We start from the raw sequence: 20,040 nt of genomic DNA, 5'->3' as shown, positions 1-20,040 counted from the left end.
AGAGCTCGTTTCCTACGCCCTGACGGTACTGAAGTGCTTGTAGCAACCAGAACTGTCCGTACCTGCCATCCTCCTCAAGACTCTTCCTTACCTTCCTCTTACCCAGCTCCTACTCGTTCTTCAGGTCTTAGCTTGAGGGTCCCCTCCCAGAAAGAAGCCTTCCTTGACCCTCCAGCCTGGGGTGGGCAGCTCCCTCAGCCCTCTAGATCCATCAAAGCCCTGGCCACTGAGTGGTTATTGGTGACATACCTGTCTACTATGCTGGTAACACCTAAATAGAGCCCCACCCATCCCACAGGGAAATAAGGACCACAGTTGTCTTGTTTCACACCTGCGGATTTCCTCCAGGTCCTGGGAACACAAAATGGGAAGTTCTATCTCATCACCCATCTCATGCCAGCCAGAGACAGGGTATGATGATGGAAGTAAGCCAGGCTGGTGGCTCACGTATGTAATCCCAGCACTTTGAGAGGCTGAAGCGGGAGGACTGCTTGAGGCCAGGAGTTGGAGACCAGCCTGGTCAACGAAGTGGGACCCTGACTCTGCAAAATAATTTAAAAATTAGCCAGGCGCGGTGGTGCGCGCCTGTAGTCCCCAACTACTCCAAAGGCTGAGGCAGGAGGATCACTTGAGCACAAAAATGTGAGATTACAGTGAACTGTGATGGCGCCACTGCACTCGTCTGGGCGACAGAGCGAGACCCTGTCTCAAAAAAAAAAAAAAAAAAAAAAAAGAGTCAAGGCTTAGTAAATATTCCTGAATTCCTGAAGGGGTGAAGAAAGGAAAAGGGTAGGCGGGGGTCTAAACCAGAGCACGAACCCTCAGAGAATGTCAGCTCCAGGCTCCGGGGGACAGTCCTTTAACCATCCATCCCAAAATTAAGCACGCTGGGAGCTGGAGTCACATCAGTGAACAAACGAACAACGGTTCTGGTTCCTACTGACTGATAGCAGAGTCAAGGGCCTCTCACTCTCCGGGGAGCCCCTTTCCTTCCTGGCTGCGGAGGGCGGAGCCCGAGAGAGACACGCATGAGCAATGCAACGTCTGCCTTAGGCCCGGAACTTTGGTGCCTGGGCGCAGCGGCGCACCCGGACCCGGAACATTCTCAGGCGAAAGTGTCTCTTGCGTGCGTGGACCGGAAGTTGGTGTGCGGGGGCCCGCCCGGCGGTTGACAAGTCCGAGAGAATCAGGATGGAGGCCGTGGCGACTGCGGCGGCGGCGAAGGAACCCGATAAGGGTGAGATCTTGGTCACGCGGAGGCGGCGGGTGGGTGCGGCTGCGGTGTCTCTAGGAAATGATTCCCCCAGGAACGCGAAGGAGGACTCGCTTTAGGAGGACGCCCGCCCCCCTCAGCCTTACCGGCCCTCTTCACCACTTTGCCCGGATTATCCGCTCCCTTGTCGGGGGCTGACCTCCATTCCTTCCTCCCTAAATTAACCTCTTCCCAGTTCCAGACCAATCCTTTCCATGCCCCTGACTAACTCGTTTCCTTACCAGGCAGTGAGTTAACAGAAACCTCTCTATCCCGGCCTAATTTCCGCACTGCCTCAGACCAGCCCTTCTCAAATTACCTCCTTCCCTATACCACTCTGAGCCTTCCCTCGCTCTAGACGAATCCTCCGACTTTTCCAGGCTAAACTTCTACCTGCCTCATGCAAACTTAACTTATCCCAATCTAACGATTCCCTCATTTCTTTGTAACTCGCCTTTCCCCCAAAGCCCGAAATCCAGCCAGGCTCCTTTCAAAGTGCTTAGTCAATTTCTGTGCTTCCCCACAACCTTCAAAGTAATCCGATGTCGGGTGAGGTGTGGTTGGAAGGGTGGCTCAACCACCACTGGCCAAGAATTGGTTATTGTGGAAACCAGATGGAGATGATCGGTATATGGAGGTAGGGGGAGAGGTGTCGTTGTACTTTCTACGTTTGTGTGCGTTTGAAATTTTCTAAAGATAAAAAAATTTAACCTAAAAAAAAAGTCTTAAGGCCGGGTGCAGTGGCTCCCACTTGTAGTCCCAGCACTTTGGGAGGCCAAGGCAGAAGGGTTGCCTGAGCCCAGGAGTTTGAGATCAGCCTGGGCAACAGAGAGAAACCTGATCTCTACAAACATTTAAAAATTAGCCAGGCCTGGTGGCTAGGGAGTAGCTAGGACAAGCTACTCCAGAGACTAAGGTGGGGAGTGTCACTCGAACCCTTTGAGATTGCAGTGAGCTAAGATTATTACACCACTGCACTCCAACCTCTGCAACAGAGTGAGACTTGAGCCCAGGAGTTTGAGACCAGCACTGGCAGCATAGCCAGACCCCATCTCTGCAACAAAATTTAAAAATTAAGGCCAGGCCCGGTGGCTCACACCTGTAATCACAGTACTTTGGAAGGCCGAGGCAGGAAAATCACCTCAGGTCAGGAGTTGGAGACCAGCCTAGCCAACATATCGCAACCCCATCTCTACTAAAAACACAAAAATTAGCCAGGCGTCGTGGTGTGTGCCTGTAATCCCAGCTACTCAGGAGGCTGAGGCACCAACCGGAATCACTTGAACCGAGGAGGCAGAGGTTGCAGTAAGCAGAGATCGCACCACTGTACTCCAGCCTGGGTAACAACAGAGCAAAACTCTATCTCAAAAAAAAAAAAAAAAAAAAAATTAACCAGGTTTGGTGGTGCATTCCTGTGGTCCCAGCTACGCAGGAGGCTGAGGCGGGAGGATCACTTGAGCCCAGGAGGTCGAAGCTGCAGTGAGCTTTGTTTGCACTATCGCACTGCAGTCTGGGCAACAGCGCAAGACCCTGTTTCAAAAAAAGAAAAAGAAAAAATCTGTTTCTTGGCCCCATCTGTCTCCTTCAGAGAGTCATGTACACTTGGTGTCCATTTCCTCTTCTCCTGCTCATGACTGTCTGACTTTTCTCCTAAGAAACTGCTCTGATTAGGGTCCCCACTGACTTCCTCCATGTTGTTCAATCCAGTCACCTCATGCAGGTTGGTTTTTTTTTTTTTTGGAGAGAGTCTCACTCTGTTGCCCAGGCTGGAGTGCAGTGGCATGATCTCAGCTCACTGTAACCTCTGCCTTCCAGGTTCAAGTGATTCCTGTGCCTCAGCCTCCCAAGTAGCTGGGATCACAGGCGCCTGCCACCATGCCTAGCTAATTTTTTGTATTTTTAGTAGAGATGGGGTTTCACCGTGTTGGCCAGGCTGGTCTCGAACTTCTGACCTCAAGAGATCCTGCTGCCTCAGCCTCCCAAAGTGCTGGGATTACAGGTGTGAGCCACCACACCTGGCCCATTCAGGTTTTTTTCTTACTAGACTGGACTAGAATTAAATGCTGTTGACCCTTCCATCCTTCTTGCATGTTTTCCTTTGATTTCTGCAACACCACAGTGCCTGATTTCCTGCCTGTCTCTCGGGCTGCTCCTTCTCAGCCTGACTTTGTTTCCCAGGGGTGCTGTAACAAAGTACCACAAACTGCATGGCTTCAAACAACAGAACTTTATTCTCTCATAGTTCTCAAGGCCAGAAGACTGAAGTCAGTGTTGCTAAACTGAAATCCAGGTGTCTGCAGGGTCGTGCTCCCCCACAGGCTCTGGGAGAAAACCCATTTCTTGCCTCTTCCAGCCAGTGGTGGCTTCTGGAATTCCATGGGTTTTGGCTACATCACTCCAATCTCTGCTTCCCTTTTTGACATTGCCTTTTTTTTTTTTTAAGACGGAGTCTCGCTCTGTTGCCCAGGCTGGAGTACATGATCTCGGCTCACTGTAACCTCTGCCTCCGGAGTTCAAGCAATTCTCCTACCTCAGCCTCCTGAGTACCTGGGACTACAGGCGTGCGCCACCCCACCTGGCTAATTTTTTTGTGTTTTTGGTAGAGCGCCATGCCATGTTGGCCAGGCTGGTCTTGAGCTCCTGACCTCAAGTGATCTGCCCACCTCGGTCTCCCAAAGTGCTGGGATTACAGGGGTGAGCCATTGCAACTGGCCTCTTTTTTTTTAAGGTAACAGTAATGGGCTCCAGGGATTAAGATGTAGCTATCTTTAGCACAGCCAGTTTTTAGCTTCAGAGGCATGTCCTCCACGCATCCGTGCAGTGCTTTTTCCTGGACCCTCTTATCCCTCTTCCACTCCCCGATCCCTACCTCTCATTTCTCTTGGCTTTGGTTCTTGTCTTGACTCTGATGACACCCACAGCTCTGTCTCCAGCCGAGCATTTCTCTCCTGAGGAGTCTGGAGGCCCGTGTGGCAGCAGTCGGACCATTCCCCTGGATGCCTCCCTTACCTCCCAGCACGTCAGCCCCGTGGCTCCTCCACTCAGCCTCCTGACATCTTTCCAGTTCGCTCACTCATGATCCTGTTCCTTCCTCCACAGCCCCTGCCCTTGTCCAGCTCAGTCTTCAGCTGCATCAGTGATTTAAATCCTCCCTGATACACACTACACATGTAACGTCACCCTTCCCAACCCAGCCACGTCTCTCCTTCCCAACCCAGCCACGCTGCCTAAAGGAGTTGTCTCTATATTCTGTCTTCACGTATTTCCTGCTTGCCACAGGCTTGCTCCCTCCACTCTTGGGAAACAGCTCTCACTAAGGTTTGCCCAGCGCTCCGCTTTCCTGTTTTCCTTCCATTTTTTTGAGACAGAGTCTTAACTCTGTCACCCAGGCTGGAGTGCAATGGCTGATCTCGGCTCACTGCAACCTCTACCTCCTGGGTTCAAGCGATTCTTGTACCTCTGCCTCCTGAGTAGCAGGGATTGCAGACGCCCGCCACCATGCCCAGCTGATTTTTGTATTTTTAGTAGAGACAGGGTTTCACCACGTTGGCCAGGCTGGTCTCGAATTTGTGGCCTCAAGTGATCTGCCCACCTCGGCCTCCCAAAGTGCTGGGTTACAGGCGTGAGCCACAGTACCCAGCCACCTTTCCTGTTTTCTTTGCCTGTATTATCGTTGATCCTGACTATCTCCCATATCAGACTGGGTGCTCCCTGAGGGCAGGAGTCGGACTGGATTCATCCTATGGATCCTCAGCATTGCCTGACTTAGGGTCTCTCAGAGATTTAGAGTTTTTTGTTTGTTTGTTTGGCTTTGTTTTATTAGACAGAGTTTTGCTCTTGTTGCCCAGGCTGGAGTGCAATGGCGCAATCTTGACTCACTGCAACCTCTGCCTCCCGGGTTCAAGCTATTCTCCTGCCTCAGCCTCCTGAGTAGCTGGGATTACAGACATGTGCCACCACGCCCGGCTAATTTTGTATTCTTAGTAGAGACGCGGTTTGTCCAAGTTGGTCAGGCTGGTCTCGAACTCCTGACCTCAGGTGATCCAGCTGCCACAGCCTCCCAAAGTGCTGGGATTACAGGCATGAGCCACCGCGCCCGGCCTAAGATTTAGACTTACTAAAGAGTGGTTGGGGCCGGGCGCGGTGGCTCAAGCCTGTAATCCCAGCACTTTGGGAGGCCGAGACGGGTGGATCACAAGGTCAGGAGATCGAGACCATGCTGGCTAACCCGGTGAAACACCGTCTCTACTAAAAAATACAAAAAAAAAACTAGCCGGGTGAGGTGGCAGGCACCTATAATCCCAGCTACTCGGGAGGCTGAGGCAGGAGAATGGCGTAAACCCAGGAGGCGGAGCTTGCAGTGAGCTGAGATCCGGCCACTGCACTCTAGCCTGGGCGACAGAGCGAGACTCCGTCTCAACAACAAAAAAAAAAAGAGTGGTTGGGTGAATGCATGAATACGTGAGAGAGTGAATTAATGATTTAAAGAATTGAGTGGATCAATAAGTCAGGCCTCAGGGCCTTTGCAGTAATTGTTCTCTCTGCCTGGAATTCTCTTTTTCAGGAGATCTCATGGCGTAATCCCTCACCACCTGAGGTCTCTAATCAAATGTCAGGTTTTTTGTTTTTTTTTTGGCAAAGCCTTCTCTGAGCCTTCCATTTAAAATTGCAGCCTTGGCCAGGCATGGTGGTTTACACTGTAATCTCGGCACTTTGGAAGGCTGAGGCAGGAGGATCACTTGAGGTCAGGAGTTCAAGACCAGCCTGGGCAACACAGCAAGACCCTGTCTCTACCAAAAAAAATTAAACTTAGGCCGGGTCCAGTGGTGCACGCCTGTAATTCCAGCACTTTGGAAGGTCGAGGTGGGAGGATCGCCTGAGCTTAAGAGATTGAGACCATCCTGGGCAACCTAGTGAGACCCTGTCTCTACTGAAACTTTTTTTTTTTTTTAAATTTAAAGATTGGCAGGGTGTAGGCTGGGTGCAGTGGCTCACGCCTGTAATCCCAGCACTTTAGGAGGCCAAGGCGGGTGGATCACAAAGTCAGGAGTTCGAGACTGGCACAGCCAAGATGGTGAAACCCCGTCTCTACTAAAAATATAAAAATTAGCCAGGCATGATGGCAGGCACCTGTAATCCCAGCTGCTTAGGAGGCTGAGGCAGAGAATTGCTTGAACCTGGGAGGTGGTGGTTACAGTGAGTCGTGATTGCACCCTACACTCCAGCCTGGGTGACAGAGCAAGACCCTGTCTGGAAAATAAAATTGCAGCCTCCTCCACCTCCTTCCCTCTTTATTTTTTCGCATAACTCCCGGAAACACCTAACACATTATGCTTTCGGTAATTATGTTGCTAATTGTTTGTGTCCCCTACTAAAATGTCAACTTTTGCTCACTGTGGTTTCTCTAGTGCCCAGAACAGTGCCCAGAATATAGTCAGTGCCCAGTAAATGTGAGCTGAGTGAGTGACTAAGCCCCCAGTCCCTTCCCACACTCCCACCTCTGAACTAACAAATCTCTCCTTTCCTCAGGCTGCACAGAGCCTGGACCTGGGCACTGGGGTGAGCTGAGCCAGACACCAGTCCCATCTAAACCCCAGGACAAAGTGGAAGCAGCTGAGGCAACACCAGTGGCCCTGGACAGTGACACCTCCGGTGCTGAAAATGCAGCGGTGAGTGCCATGCTGCACGCTGTAGCCGCCAGCCGCCTGCCTGTTTGCAGCCAGCAGCAGGGTGAACCTGATCTGACAGAGCGTGAGAAAGTGGCCATCCTGGCCCAGCTGTACCATGAGAAGCCACTGGTGTTCCTGGAGCGCTTCCGCACAGGCCTCCGTGAGGAGCACCTGGCCTGCTTTGGCCACGTGCGTGGCGACCACCGTGCAGACTTCTACTGTGCTGAGGTGGCCCGGCAGGGCACTGCCCGGCCCCGCACCCTGCGTACCCGCCTGCGTAACCGGCGCTATGCTGCCCTGCGAGAGCTGATCCAAGGTGTGGGGGCCAGATGGGCGAGAGTGGGTACAGATGGGGAGGGAGGGGAGACTGAGGCAGAGGGAATTAGAGAAAAGAATACAAAAGCAGAGGCAGGGGTCTTGAGAGAGAAGTTTTGAGACAGAGACAGGGACACAGGAAGAGACTGAAGCAGAAATGTAAAGTAAGGTAGAGAGATAGGGGGTCCAGGGAAGAGAATAGGACAGACAATGAGAGTAGATCAGAATTTAGTGGATGACAGAAGCGGCATTTCAGATTGGTAGGCTGAGGACACAGTATACAGTGCTGTGATAATTGGTCATACCTAAGGAACAAAACATGAGATCCCTACCTCGTACCATATACAAAGGCATCAGGGGAAACCAAAAGGAGTATGTGCATGACCTTGGGGACACAGAAGCCTTCTGAACAAGACACACTGTGAAAGCCATGAACGGAAAAAAAAGATAGCTTTTTGACCATGGCATAATTAAAGCATCCTTGTGACCACAACACCAGAACCAAAGTTAAAAGATGAGAGTGAATGAAGCAGAGAGTGAGTTAAGTTGTCATTAGGGAGAAGGCACAAATTATAGAGAGGTTCATTTTTATTTTTTTATTTTTTTTTTATTTTTTTTTGAGACGGAGTCTCGCTCTGTCGCACAGGCTGGAGTGCAGTGGCCGGATTTCAGCTCACTGCAAGCTCCGCCTCCCGGTTCATAAAGAGAGTGAGAGGCTGGGCACGGTGGCTTATGCCTGTAATCCCAGCACTTTGGGAGGCCAAGGCGGGCAGATTACTTGAGCTCATGAGTTCAAGACCAGCCTGGGCAACATGGCGAAATGCTGTCTCTACAAAAAATACAAAAATTACGGGCGGGCGCGGTGGCTCAAGCCTGTAATCCCAGCACTTTGGGAGGCCGAGACGGGTGGATCACGAGGTCAGGAGATCGAGACCATCCTGGGGGAACACGGTGAAACCCTGTCTCTATTTAAAAAAAAAATACAAAAAACTAGCTGGGCGAGGTAGCAGGCGCCTGTAGTCCCAGCTACTCGGGAGGCTGAGGCAGGAGAATGGCGTGAACCCAGGAGGCAGAGCTTGCAGTGAGCTGAGATCCGGCCACTGCACCCCAGCCTGGGTAGAGCGAGACTCCCTCTCAAAAAAAAAAAAAAAAAAAAAAAAAAATTACCTGGGTGTGGTGGTGCCCTAGCTACTCTACAGGCTGAGATGGGAGAATTGCTTGAACCTGGGAGGTGGAAGTTGTGTGAGCTGAGATCCCGCCACTAAGCTCTATCCTGGGCAATAAAGCCAGACTTTGTCTCAAAAATCAGACTACAAAACAAAAAAAGAAAAACAGAAGGGGAAATGAGGATGAAGAAAGAAGGAAGATGGGCCGGGGGCACGGTCGCTCAAGCCTGTAATCCCAGCTCTTTGGGAGGGCGAGGTGGGGGTGGACCTGAGGTCAGGAGTTCCAGAGCAGCCTGGCCAACATGGTGAAACCCCATCTCTACTAAAAATACAAAAAAATTAGCCAGGCGTGGTGGCAGGCAACTGTAATCCCAGTTACTTGGGAGGCTGAGGCAGGAGAATCACATGAATCTGGGAGGTGGTGGTTGCCGAAAAAAAAAAAAGGAAGATGAATGAGGTGGGGGTAGGTGACAGAAACTGAGAAAAGCAGGAAAGATAGAAAGATGGAGATAAGAGAAGGGATCCAGAGCCAGGGTGGGTGATAATCCAAGTTGGGGAGAAGGAGGGATAGAAACTGAATCTGCTAGAGGCTGGGCGCTGTGGTCACGCCTGTAATCCCAGCACTTTGGGAGGCCGAGGCGGGCGGATCTCTTGAGATAAGGAGTTCAAGACCAGCCTGGCCGACATAGTGAAACCCCGTCTCTACTAAAAATACAAAAAAAAAGTAGCCGGGCACTGTGGCAGGTGCCTGTAATCCCAGCTACTCAGGAGGCTGAGGCAGAAGAATCACTCCAACCCAGGAGGCAAAGGTTGCAGTTAGCGGAGATCATGCCAACTACACTCCAGCCTGGGCATCAGAGTGAGACTCCATCTCAAAAAACTGAATCTGCTAGAGGATGCCAGAAACAGCTGAGGGTAAGAGAGCTGGCAGGAGTTGGGAAGCTGAGCAGGACAGGGACAGTCACAGCCTACAGTGCTGCAGAGGCCAGGAGTCTGAGCAGTTTTTTTGCCCTGGGCTCTGAAGACAGGGCTAGGACCAGTGGAGGGCAGGGACCAGGGCAAGTTTAACTGTTATCTGAGGGACAGAGTCGCTCCTGCAGGAACAGGCAGCCAGGGGTGATGCAGGGAACCCAGGTTTTGGGGCAGTGGGGAAGCCAGGCCCACCAAGGGGTTGCTGCAGAGAGAAGCACTTGAGAGGATAGATCTGGGGCCTTCCACCACCAGGACGGCCTGGCTTTCTCAGGGATACTCACACGGGCAGATGCCCCACCTGACCTGATCCCTTGCACATACATGCCAGATCCATGTGGATGTATGCACATACACGCTTCACAGTGCAGGCATGTCCACTGCCAGCCAGACTGGGGCCCTACAAACAGGCGCGCAACCCAGAGACACAACCTCTGCTGCATTGTCCTGCATGCTGACACCCAGACAGACAGGTGTCCATGGGCATATGCTGGGCCTGACGGGAGATGTGTGTGTACATGGGCCATGCACACATCATGGGCAGGAGGTTGCGCATCGTGCCTTGACATGGTTGTACATGAGCTCCGGACCATCAGAGCCTCAGAGGCCAGGATGTAGCCAGGTCTGCCTGTGCACACACATGCTTGGATGCATGAATACATGAATACACAGGAAGATACAGGCCGGGCCACACACACACACACTCAGGCGCCTGCACGAGTAATCATGTGCACATGACCTCAGGTGCCTGCATGAGTACTCGCGCACACCTCAGGTGCCTGCATATTTGCCTGTGTTTTTGGGTGTGTGCACATCATCCCACAAGCATGATCACACGCATACCTACGTGGACACGTCTGCTCAGTTGCTCACCCCATGCCCACCCTGTCTTTCCTCTGCAGGGGGCGAGTACTTCAGTGATGAGCAGATGCGTTTCCGGGCCCCCCTGCTATACGAGCAGTACATCGGACAGTACCTCACCCAGGAGGAGCTCAGTGCCCGCACCCCAACCCACCAGCCCCCTAAGCCCGGGTCCCCCGGGAGACCTGCCTGCCCACTCTCCAACTTGCTGCTTCAGTCCTATGAGGAGCGGGAGCTTCAGCAGCGTCTGCTCCAACAGCAGGAGGAGGAGGAGGCCTGCTTGGAGGAAGAAGAAGAGGAGGAGGAGGACAGTGATGGGGAAGGTGAGGGCCAGTAGCAGGGAGACCCCAGATTCCAGACACCCCAGCCCCAGGCTTGTCTGTCTCCACCTCATGGCAGCAGGCTGGGCCCCCAACCTGCAAAAGCCGACATTGTGTCCCTCCCCTGCCTGGCCTGACTCTCCCTGTGTGCCATTCCAACCGCTGCAACATCCCCATCCCCCACTGCAAGACACCAAATGACCCCTCGCCTCCAGGTCTGCTCAGGCTGTTCCCTCTGCCAGGAATGCCTCTCCTCCCACCCTTCAGGTCTCAGATCCTGACCTGAGGATACGGTCACTGTATGGTCATGTGTTTTATGTGTGTCCCTGGAGGACAGGGACCCGGGCCATCTCTGTCACTGCTGTGTTCCCACAGCCACCCAGCACAAGGCTGGCGCAGGAGCAGGAGCTCTCTGTGGACTCTGTTCAGTGCCTGCCCGAGTGCACCCGCATTCACACCCCCTCTGCTCTCCCTCTGCAGACCAGAGGTCAGGCAAGGACTCGGAGGCCTGGGTCCCCGACTCGGAGGAGAGGCTGATCCTGCGAGAGGAGTTCACCAGCCGCATGCACCAGCGCTTCCTAGATGGCAAGGATGGGGACTTTGACTACAGGTGCTCCTGTGCCCCCACCTTCCCATCCCCTATCCCAGCATCCCACGGCCTTTCGCCACATGCAGAACCCTTAACCAAACTGTGGGGGCCTCCCTTCGTGGAACTAGAAGGCCCCAAAACAGTTCCAGGATGTGTGGTTGAACAGCCAAAGGAAGAGACGGGGTGACCTTGGACTAGCCTGGTCTATCTCAGACCCTCAGTCTCCTCACCTCTAAGGCAGGGGGTGGGCAGGGATGACATATAGCTCAGTATCAATGAAACGCTGAAACACTTCCCTCCTGACAAGTGGCAGAGGCTACTACCCCAAGTCTACCTAGGAAGCCCAGCCTCTTCCGTTTGACCTTGGACCTCCTCGTGCTGCAGGAAGTAACCCCTGGCAGGGTTCATGCCCGGCATGGAGGGGCCTGTGCTGGCAGCCCCCAGTTACAGTTGTTCATTTCTCCAGTAGCACCCCAGGGCTGAGACATGTGAGCCACCTGCTTTGGAAAAGGACCCAGAAGAGTGATGTGTCAGTCAAAGATTGGTTTTGTCATTTAAGGTAGTTTTGCCTTGTGGTCCCCAACACTGGGCCCAGCAGCAGAGCACCCTCCTTGGTTTCACATCCAGCCCTGATGACATGTGAAATGTGTGACCACACGTAGGCGGACCCTACGTCCGTCCTGAGGTGGGCTCATCAGGAAAGTGGGAATTGTGATTGCCACTGCCATGAGGCCCAGCCATGGTCACCGGAGCCGCCTCCCATTCTGGGATCCCCAGCTCTTGAATGGAATCTGGCTGCTCCACTTCCAGCCAGGCAGGCCTGCTCAGAGCCCCAGTTCCTGCATGCAAAGTGGTGAGCAGAGGGCCTGGACCATGGGAACCCTCAGTCAGCAAGCATCACTGCTGTTCCCCAGCCAGGGGCCCAGGAGGAAATTGGGGGTGGCAGGGACCACAGTGTATCGCCTCGGGAGGGCAGCAGTGGTTCCGACACGTCCCCCATCTGTGCATTCAGTCGGCATGTGCTGAGCGTCTGTGATGTCCACAGGCTCTGGGGATAAGACGGGAACCAAAACCAGTGAAAGGCTTCCCTGCCTGGAAAGGGGTCCCACTCTAGTGAGGAAGATCTAGAATCTTCTAGCACTTCATAGTGATTGGGCCATGAGGAAAAGTGAAGCAACAGGCGGGGAGTGACAGGGTGGCTAGGGAAGGCCTCTCTAAGTGGGTAACAGCAAAGGCCTGCAGGAAGTGGGGGGAGGAGTATTCCTGGCAGAGGCCACCGTAGGTGCCAGAGCCCCCCGCAGGTGCCAGAGCCCCCCACAGCATCGAGGGGCAGAAGGGGCTGGAGCGGTCACAAGGGGGTAGGAGATCTCTGCGTGGCCAGATCAAGCTAGGCTTGGCGACCCAAGTGAGTGCTACTGGGTTTACTTGCTGCCTTAGGGCATGGGCAGCTGTCCTGCCTGTGGTCAGCTCTGGCTGATCCCCAGCCTTTGTCCACTGGAGGGCAGTAGCAAGCCCCCAGTGATGATGTCAAAATGTCAAAATGCCATGGGGGCAAAATCACCCCCAGGTGGTTCTCTGTTGAGAGCCACTGCCTGCTTGAGAATGTAAGCCCGTGTGTCGCCACATTTTACAGCTTTTTAAGAAAAACTAGAGCTTTGGGGTTTTTTTTAGACAGGGTCTCCTTTGTCACCCAGGCTGGAATGTGGTGGTTTGATCATGGCTCACCGCAGCCTTGACCTCCTGGCCTGAAGTGAGCCTCCTGCCTCAGCCAACTGAGTAAGCTGGGACTACAGGTGCTTGCCACCACGCCTGGCTACTTTTTCAGTTTTTTTGTAGAGTCAGGGTCTCCCTATGTTGCCCAGGGCTCCAACTGCTGGGCTCAAGCCATCTTCCTGCCTTGTCCTCCTGTAGTGCTGGGATTGCAGGCATGAGCCACCATGCCCAGCCCAGAGTTTTTGTGCAGACTCTGATTTGGAAAATGTTTCCTTGAGTTTTAAACCCTGAGAATTATAAACACCATCCCCCTTGGGAAGGTCAGCTCTGACGGCTGCCAGCACATGGCCTTTGACATCAGGGTGCCCCAGGCCTTTGACCTGGGCATCCTAGGGTCCCAGAAAGACCCAGTCCTTGACAGCCTCCTCCCCCTGCAGCACAGTAGACGACAACCCTGACTTTGACAACCTGGACATCGTGGCACGGGATGAGGAGGAGAGGTACTTCGATGAGGAAGAACCTGAGGACGCGCCCAGCCCAGAGCTGGATGGGGACTGATGGCTGCCACCCTTCCCACCGCCTGCCCTATCCCGGACCCCAGCAAGGCAGCTGATTCCAGGCCGGCTCAGTGACCCTTTCTCTAGGGGGACACCAGGGCAGCGCCCCACAACCCACGCACACCACCATCTCACTGGGTCTAGTCTCATCTCAGACAACCCCCACGCTTTCTGTTTCTGGAGTTCCCTATCTTTCTCCTGTCTCCCACCCTGTCTCCTGCCTCTGTCTTTCTTGGTGTCTGTCTGGCCTTCTTTCTGTCTCTCTCCCTACCCCCGCTCCCTCTTTCCAGTGCTCTGGCTGGCTGTCTCTCCCTTTCTCCCCCTCTCTCTCTGCCTTAGGCTCTGTCTCCACCGCAGGGCCCAAGGTGAAAGTCCTCCCCTTGCCGGAGGCCAGCTGGCAGGGCCTTTCGTGGCTGGAAGTGGCCAGTTTGGTTCCGGTGCTGACCCCTGGGCCCCAGCGCGGCTGCCTCCCATGCTGTCTGTCTCCCCCTCTCTGTTTATGTCTGCCTTGTGTCTCACACTCAGAGCCTCCTTGCTTCTGTTAGGTTCCCATGTCTCCTGCCTCACTCTGGGCCTCTTCTTCTTTCTACTTGTACATTTCCACCTCTCTAGGCCTCTGCTGTCACTGTCCCTCTCTATCTGTCTCTCAGCCTTTATCTCTGGGTTTTGATGCTCCAGGCTCTGGGCCCCTTCTTCCCCCTTCCCTCAAACCTGGCTGCTATAGGCAGCCCTAACCACTGAGTAATGCAGCCCCAGGGGAGGGAGGAGACCCCAGGCAGGGAGGCTAGGGGCAGCTCTCTTCTCTCCCCAGGACCCAGGCTGGGAATCACAGGGCCTGCCAGCTTGAGTGTAGAGGGAGAGGGACTCTACCCCTCTCAGCCCCACCAGCCCCCCTCTGCCCAACCACAATTTTCCCTTCATCCGCCTTCCTCTCCCTCTGCTGTTTACACTCCCCAAATGCGCACAGGCTGTTATCATGGGTCCTGAGTCATCCCACACACAGCCTGCCCCAGCGTCCCTGCCCCCAGCTGGCCGCAGGGCCCGCCCCATGGAGCCCCCTGCCGCCCTGGGCTAATGGGAGCCAGATGGCCGCCTGGTGACTCAGCCACCGTGCCTGTGGGAACCCAGGCGTCCCGCCTTCCCATGCCCCCACACCCAGCTCCTGCTCCCCCAGCAGACACACATACAGAAGGGCCTGGCCACTGTTGAGGGGGCGCACAGGCCAAGGGTCAGCAAGATGGGGCCTAGGGACTCCTCATGCCTCTGAGATGGAATGGTGGTATCCTGCCGTGGCTGAGCCTGAAGGACCCTCAGAACTGCCTCCTGGAGCCCACGGTTCCTGACCTCCGAGCCTCAGCTATGTCCTCTGGGTCAACCAGAATTAGAGCCAGACAGGGAAAGTGAGAGCTGGACGGAGGCAGACAAGATGTTCAGAGCAACTATTAAAGAATGAAAGCCTCTGCTACCGAGCACTTCTGTCCTCTGCCAGGCCCGAGCTAAGTGCCTGACACCAGGTTGGATCTTCAGCCCTGTGAACTAGTGAAATGGGTCAAGGGAGGCCCAGAAAGATGTTGCTTCCTCAAGGGCACTCGGCTATCAGAGGCAGAAATGAAACAGGAACCCAGGCCTGGAATCACGAAGGTCCTAGAAACCACCCAGCTGTCTGGCCTGTCAGGTGTCAGGGCCATCCAGAGTGGGACAGCATTGGAGGGACAAGTGTGCACGCAGATGTCCTCAGACAGGAAGGTTTGAGAAGGGTCAGATGGCGGGCAGGCCTAACAAACGTTCCGTGCTAGCCACTGTCCCGCACACAGACGGGATCCGGTCATCTCGATTCAGAGATCAATCCCCGAATCACTGCGTTGTCCCAGCAGTGCTATGCGCTAGGCACTATCAATGTCACTCCTCTATTTCCCAGAGGAGGAAGCGGCAGCTAGACTCCAGGACCTTGGCGAGATGAGAGCTGTGTGTCTCTTACCTGCCTGTATTTGTGCCCCATTTGTAAGAGCAGAGGGCCTGGGCCACGGGAAAGGGGTCAATCCTTGGTGATAGGCACATTTTTGACCAGTGTATCACTTGGTCATTAAATTTGTTTACGATATACTTTGCAATACGTAAATTTGTTGTGTAGGTTTTTAAAAAGCAATGAGAGACACAGAAATTGAGTCAGAATTAGGGTTAGTCAGATGGTCAAGACGTGAGCGTCTAGCTGACAGAGGTGGAGCCGGTCCCAGGGACAAGGATTAGATGGGGAGACAGGAAGAGAGGTGGAGACAGAGTGGGGCAGGGATGGCGGGAGACACACCCCCTGGTCACAGCCTCTGAGACCTGGGGGTGGTGGGCCCCCAGGGCGGGTGCCTCCCATCCCCCTCCCAGTTCTCCTGGGGTCGGGATAGGCGGAAAGGCTGAGTCAGGGAGGGCGGGCCCCGCTGGGAGAGAGCCCCTAGGTGGGCATCCGGCCCCCACCCCCGTGTCTCCTGTCCGTCTGACAGGCCCTGGCCTCCGCTGGCCTGGCCGCCACCCCGCCCCCCACGTCTGACACCTCCATGCGTCCTGCCAAAGTGAGCTGCCTCCCTGCACAGTCCCCCTCCAGCTCCAGTCACTCGGTCCCTCTGTCCCTAGTCCCTTCTCCCTGCTTCTCTGCATTTCTTTCCAGCCTTCTGCCTTCCTCCCTTGCCGCCACTACTCTGTCTTTTCATTCTGTCTCTGCACCTCTGGCTGTCGGTGTCTCCCCGTGACTTTCCGTCTCTCCTCCCTCTCCTCCGTTGTTTTTCCCATGCCTTTCCCTCCCTTCCTCCCTCCCTCCCTCCCTCCCTCTCCTCCCCACCTTTTCCACTCCGTGTCCCCAGCCATTCTCCACCTCATTCTCAGCTCCTGTCACTTCGTTTCCCCGTCCTTTTCTCTGCTGGAGCCTTCCTCTGGGGGGCTCTGTCCTCCCCTCACTTTGCCCTTTCCTTCTCCCTGCTGTGTGTCTTGGCCTGCCCCCCCACGCCCCTTATCTCCTCTGTCTCCCACACTCTGGAAAGCCCAGCTGGGATATCCAGGTCGGAGCCTCACTGGCAGCCCCTGGAAGTCCAGAATGAGGGGTCACTGCCTCTCGCCCACCCAGAAAGGGCGCAGGAGGGGGCAGCAAGATTGTGGGGCCTGTCTGGCCAGAAGGAAATGTCTGTGCTGTGGCCTGGTCACCCCCGCCCCCAGGACCTGCTGGGCTGCTGCCGCCCCCGGGCCGGGGCTGAGGCCGAGTAAACACAGCAAACACAGCCGCCGGCAGCCTGGGATATTTATACCGAGGCTGGGCGTGGGTCCAGTGCCCACCACAGCCCCTGCCCTGCCCTGCTTTGCCTGCTGCCACAGCCAGCTCCGAGCCAGCGTGGCACCAGCCGGCAAGGGGACGCGCCACAGACACAGCCTGCGCTGGGTATAGAGGCCAACAGGCACTGGGCGCTCACGACGCAGGCGGCTTCATGGATGTACCCTGTTCCCCTCCCCTGAAAACACCAGCACACAATGTGGACCCACACTCGCAGCCACTTGGGAACACACATCCTCCCCTGCTGAGAACCTGAGAATGCGAAATGCCCTCAACGGTGATGCAAAACAGACCCACACAACTCCACATACTGCAGTCACCAGCCTGCATGTGGGAACACAGCACGCAGACACCACTTAGCACCTGCTCACAGCACTCACAGCTGGGAACACCAGTCCCTGAGACGAACACACACAGCCCCGAAGTACAGCCCTCCCTCACACACACACACCCAGAACCACAGGAAGCATGCTGGATGCACACCACGTAGACAAGCATGCTCAGAATACCAGCGACACATGCACTGATCACAGTGCAACCCAGGAACAACTCACAACTCACCCACCTCATATGTAAGAAACACACACACGGCCGGGCGCGATGGCTCACGCCTGTGTCTCAGCACTTTGGGAGGCCGAGGTGGGCGAATTATGAGGTCAGGAGTTTGAGACCAGCCCAGTCAACATGGTAAAACCCGATCTCTACTAAAAATACAAAAATTAGCCAGGCGTGGTGGTGGGTGCCTGTAATCACATCTACTCGGGAGGCTGAGGCAGGAGAATCCCTCGAGCCTGGGAGGCAGGGCTTGCAGTGAGCCAAGATTGTGCCATTGCACTCCTGCCTGGGCGACAGAGCAAGACCCCGTCTTACACACACTCTTACACACACACACACTCCCCTCTCCTGGAAAAAACATCACTCACAGATCGATGAACATATGCAGAAAACACCACATTTCAAGTCAAACTTACACTAAAAAATGCACAAATTTACACCCAGAAGAACAGTGAAGATGTTGAGAAAAATATCAGACACACAATATGCCCCAGATAGATGGCCGACTTGGAGAATCAAACAGTGCCAGAGCATAAAACCCACAGAAAATACAACAGCTTGCCCAGCAGAAATACAAAACGCAGACGCACACCCCAGAAATGCAGCGCAGCCACAAACACACGGAGCGAACACGTGCTGGGGACACACACAGACAAGACCATCCATACCAAACAGCACACAGGCCCCCAGAACGCCCATGCCAGATGCAACTCACACCACAAAGCTTGGAATCACACACACACAATAAGGTCCTGAACACACACAAATCCACACTGGAACCTCAAACACTCTGCATATCCAGAGATTGAGGAGGAAGGGGCTTTCTTTCACCCCCCAACCTTCCCACTCCCCCTCGGGGACCCGGGTCCCAGTCCCGTCTTGGGGGCCAGGGGGAGGGGGCAGGAAGGCCTAAGCTGGCCTCCCCCAGCGGCTTCCTGCCCCACGGGGACTGCACAGGAAGCTGGGGCTCCAGCCGGAACCCAGGCTCCCCCCACGACTTCCCTCCGTGGCCCCGGCTGCCTGCAGAGGCAGGGGCGGGGCAGGGGGAGGGAGCGGGGAGCCCCAAACCCCCTGCCCTGCCCCTGCGGTCAGCCACGGGTGGGGGCAGACTTGTCCCGACGGGGCTAAGCCACCCATCGGGCCTGGGTGCCAGGGTGGCAGGGCAGGGCAGGGGCAGTGCGCACGCGGCCAGGGGAAGGTGCTGAGCCCACAGTTTCCCCTCCCCACCCTGTGGGGCTCTGCCAGCTCACCCGGCAGCCTGGGGCAGGTGGGCGGGGTGTGTCACGAGGGCGTGTCGGGCAGGCCGACCACACCGCGAGTGTGCAGCCAGCACTTGTCCTCAGGCCGAGGCACGAGCTGGGGCTGGGCGTGTGAGGGCCGCGTCTGCCACCCTGGGGGTGTGTCTGCTCCGTCTGGGACCCTGGGTGTGACAGTGTGTCTGGGCGTGACGGGGTCGCTGCAGTCTATGGGGCCCTGTGGGACTCCCCAGGCTGGAGTTGTGCGTGTGTGGTGGAGGGTGTGGGATGTCAGACTGAGTGGGTAAGACCGACCTGCTGTCTGTGCGGTTGTGACGTGTCAGACCTCCGTGTGGGGTGTGTCTGGTGGGACTGTGACAGGTCCGACCGTGGACATGCACCCTGGACCTGTTTGTGACTGTGACCCCGTGGGGGAGGAGGTAACTGTTGGGGGATCCATTTCCTGTCCGGGCTCTGATGCCGTGATGCGTGTGCGTGCATGACACTGAATCAGTGTCTGGTGTGCGGTGGTTGCGACCATGACCCTATGGAATATATTTGTATATGACTGTGTTGTGCCAGGTCCCTATTGAAGTCTCTGCTCCTGTTGTGTCCCAGTGAGGCTCCGAGGCTGGGTGGTGTTTATGTGATGGGCTGACACTTTCTCTGTTTGTATCTGTGTATATGTGGGCTGTAGCTGCTGCCAAATGACACAGCCCATGTGTTATGGGCCCTGCAGGAGTCTCTGTGTGTCCACGGTGGCTTTGAGAGGTGAATGTGTAGTGTGGGGCACCGTCCGTGTTTCCCCCCTTGTGAGTGTGTCTGCGTGTGTACACACGCCACATCCTCGCAGGGCTGCAGCGATCACAGCCAAGTCACTGTGTCCTAGTTTGTGACTCTGCCTCTTGGGCCAGGCCTCAGCATCTCTATAGCGATCCATTTGTTGGCATGTCCTTGTATAGTGAACTCCTGCCTCCCCACTCCTCCCTCAGCCCTCTGTGCTTTTGGACCTGAGGCCAGAGGAGTAACCACATTTCTACCCCTACGCTGAGCTGGGAGGGCCTCAGGTCCCTGGCACCCAGACCCAGTGCTACTAACAGCTCTCATGCCCACAGGCAAAGGAACGGCAGCACTCACACTGTCCTCCCTCCCAGGACAATCACTGGGTGTGGGGAAGTGAAACCTGGGAGAAAGAGCAGAAACTGAGAGCCAGGAGAAAGAGGAAGCGGGAAGGAATTAATTCACGAGCAGGACCATAGCAGATGGGAAGAAACAGAGACTGCAGAGGCAGACCCACCCATGGCTGCTGCCGTTTCTTGCCTGGACAGCTGGTCTCTCTGTGCTCACCCTCACCCTGACACTTCTGTCCACTCCCAACCATGAGCCAGACGGCGAACCCTCTGAGCACCTAGGTCAAACCCTGCCATGGCTCCTGTCTTCCTCAAGTACAAGTTCTTTGTTTGCTTGTTTGTTTGTTTTTTGAGATGCTGTCTCACTCTGTTGCCCAGGCTGGGGTGCAGTGGCGCGAC

The 20,040-nt window shown here is 55.2% G+C and overlaps 1 protein-coding gene across 2 annotated transcripts; it reads left to right on the top strand.

The window, feature by feature from the left end:
- The first annotated feature begins 736 nt into the window (after positions 1 to 736).
- On the top strand, positions 737 to 15,528 carry CCDC97 (coiled-coil domain containing 97). 2 transcript variants are annotated; one of them, XM_025366307.1, is made up of 5 exons: positions 737 to 1,237; positions 6,782 to 7,237; positions 10,274 to 10,555; positions 11,033 to 11,162; positions 13,292 to 15,528. In XM_025366307.1, exons 1-5 carry the CDS (start codon positions 1,192 to 1,194, stop codon positions 13,410 to 13,412), a joined length of 1,035 nt encoding a protein of 344 aa, XP_025222092.1. In that variant the 5' UTR covers positions 737 to 1,191; the 3' UTR covers positions 13,413 to 15,528. The 2 variants fall into 2 exon arrangements, with proteins under 2 accessions (XP_025222092.1, XP_025222091.1); XM_025366306.1 differs by lacking the exon at positions 13,292 to 15,528 and having other exon boundaries at positions 11,033 to 11,662.
- The last annotated feature ends 4,512 nt before the right edge of the window (positions 15,529 to 20,040 follow it).

Source organism: Theropithecus gelada, chromosome 19, assembly GCF_003255815.1.
Source record: "Theropithecus gelada isolate Dixy chromosome 19, Tgel_1.0, whole genome shotgun sequence".
Lineage (NCBI taxonomy): Eukaryota > Metazoa > Chordata > Mammalia > Primates > Cercopithecidae > Theropithecus > Theropithecus gelada.
The sequence above is the reverse complement of the archived record's forward strand: the minus strand, read 5'-3'. Positions and strand labels throughout refer to the sequence as shown.

Excerpts from the sequence above, each read along its gene's own strand:
- CCDC97 (XM_025366306.1), top strand. The coding sequence starts at position 1,192 with ATGGAGGCCGTGGCGACTGCGGCGGCGGCGAAGGAACCCGATAAGG. Across the intron at positions 7,238-10,273 it reads CCTGCGAGAGCTGATCCAAG|GGGGCGAGTACTTCAGTGAT; the intron begins GTGTGGGGGCCA and ends TTTCCTCTGCAG. Across the intron at positions 10,556-11,032 it reads GGAGGACAGTGATGGGGAAG|ACCAGAGGTCAGGCAAGGAC; the intron begins GTGAGGGCCAGT and ends CTCCCTCTGCAG.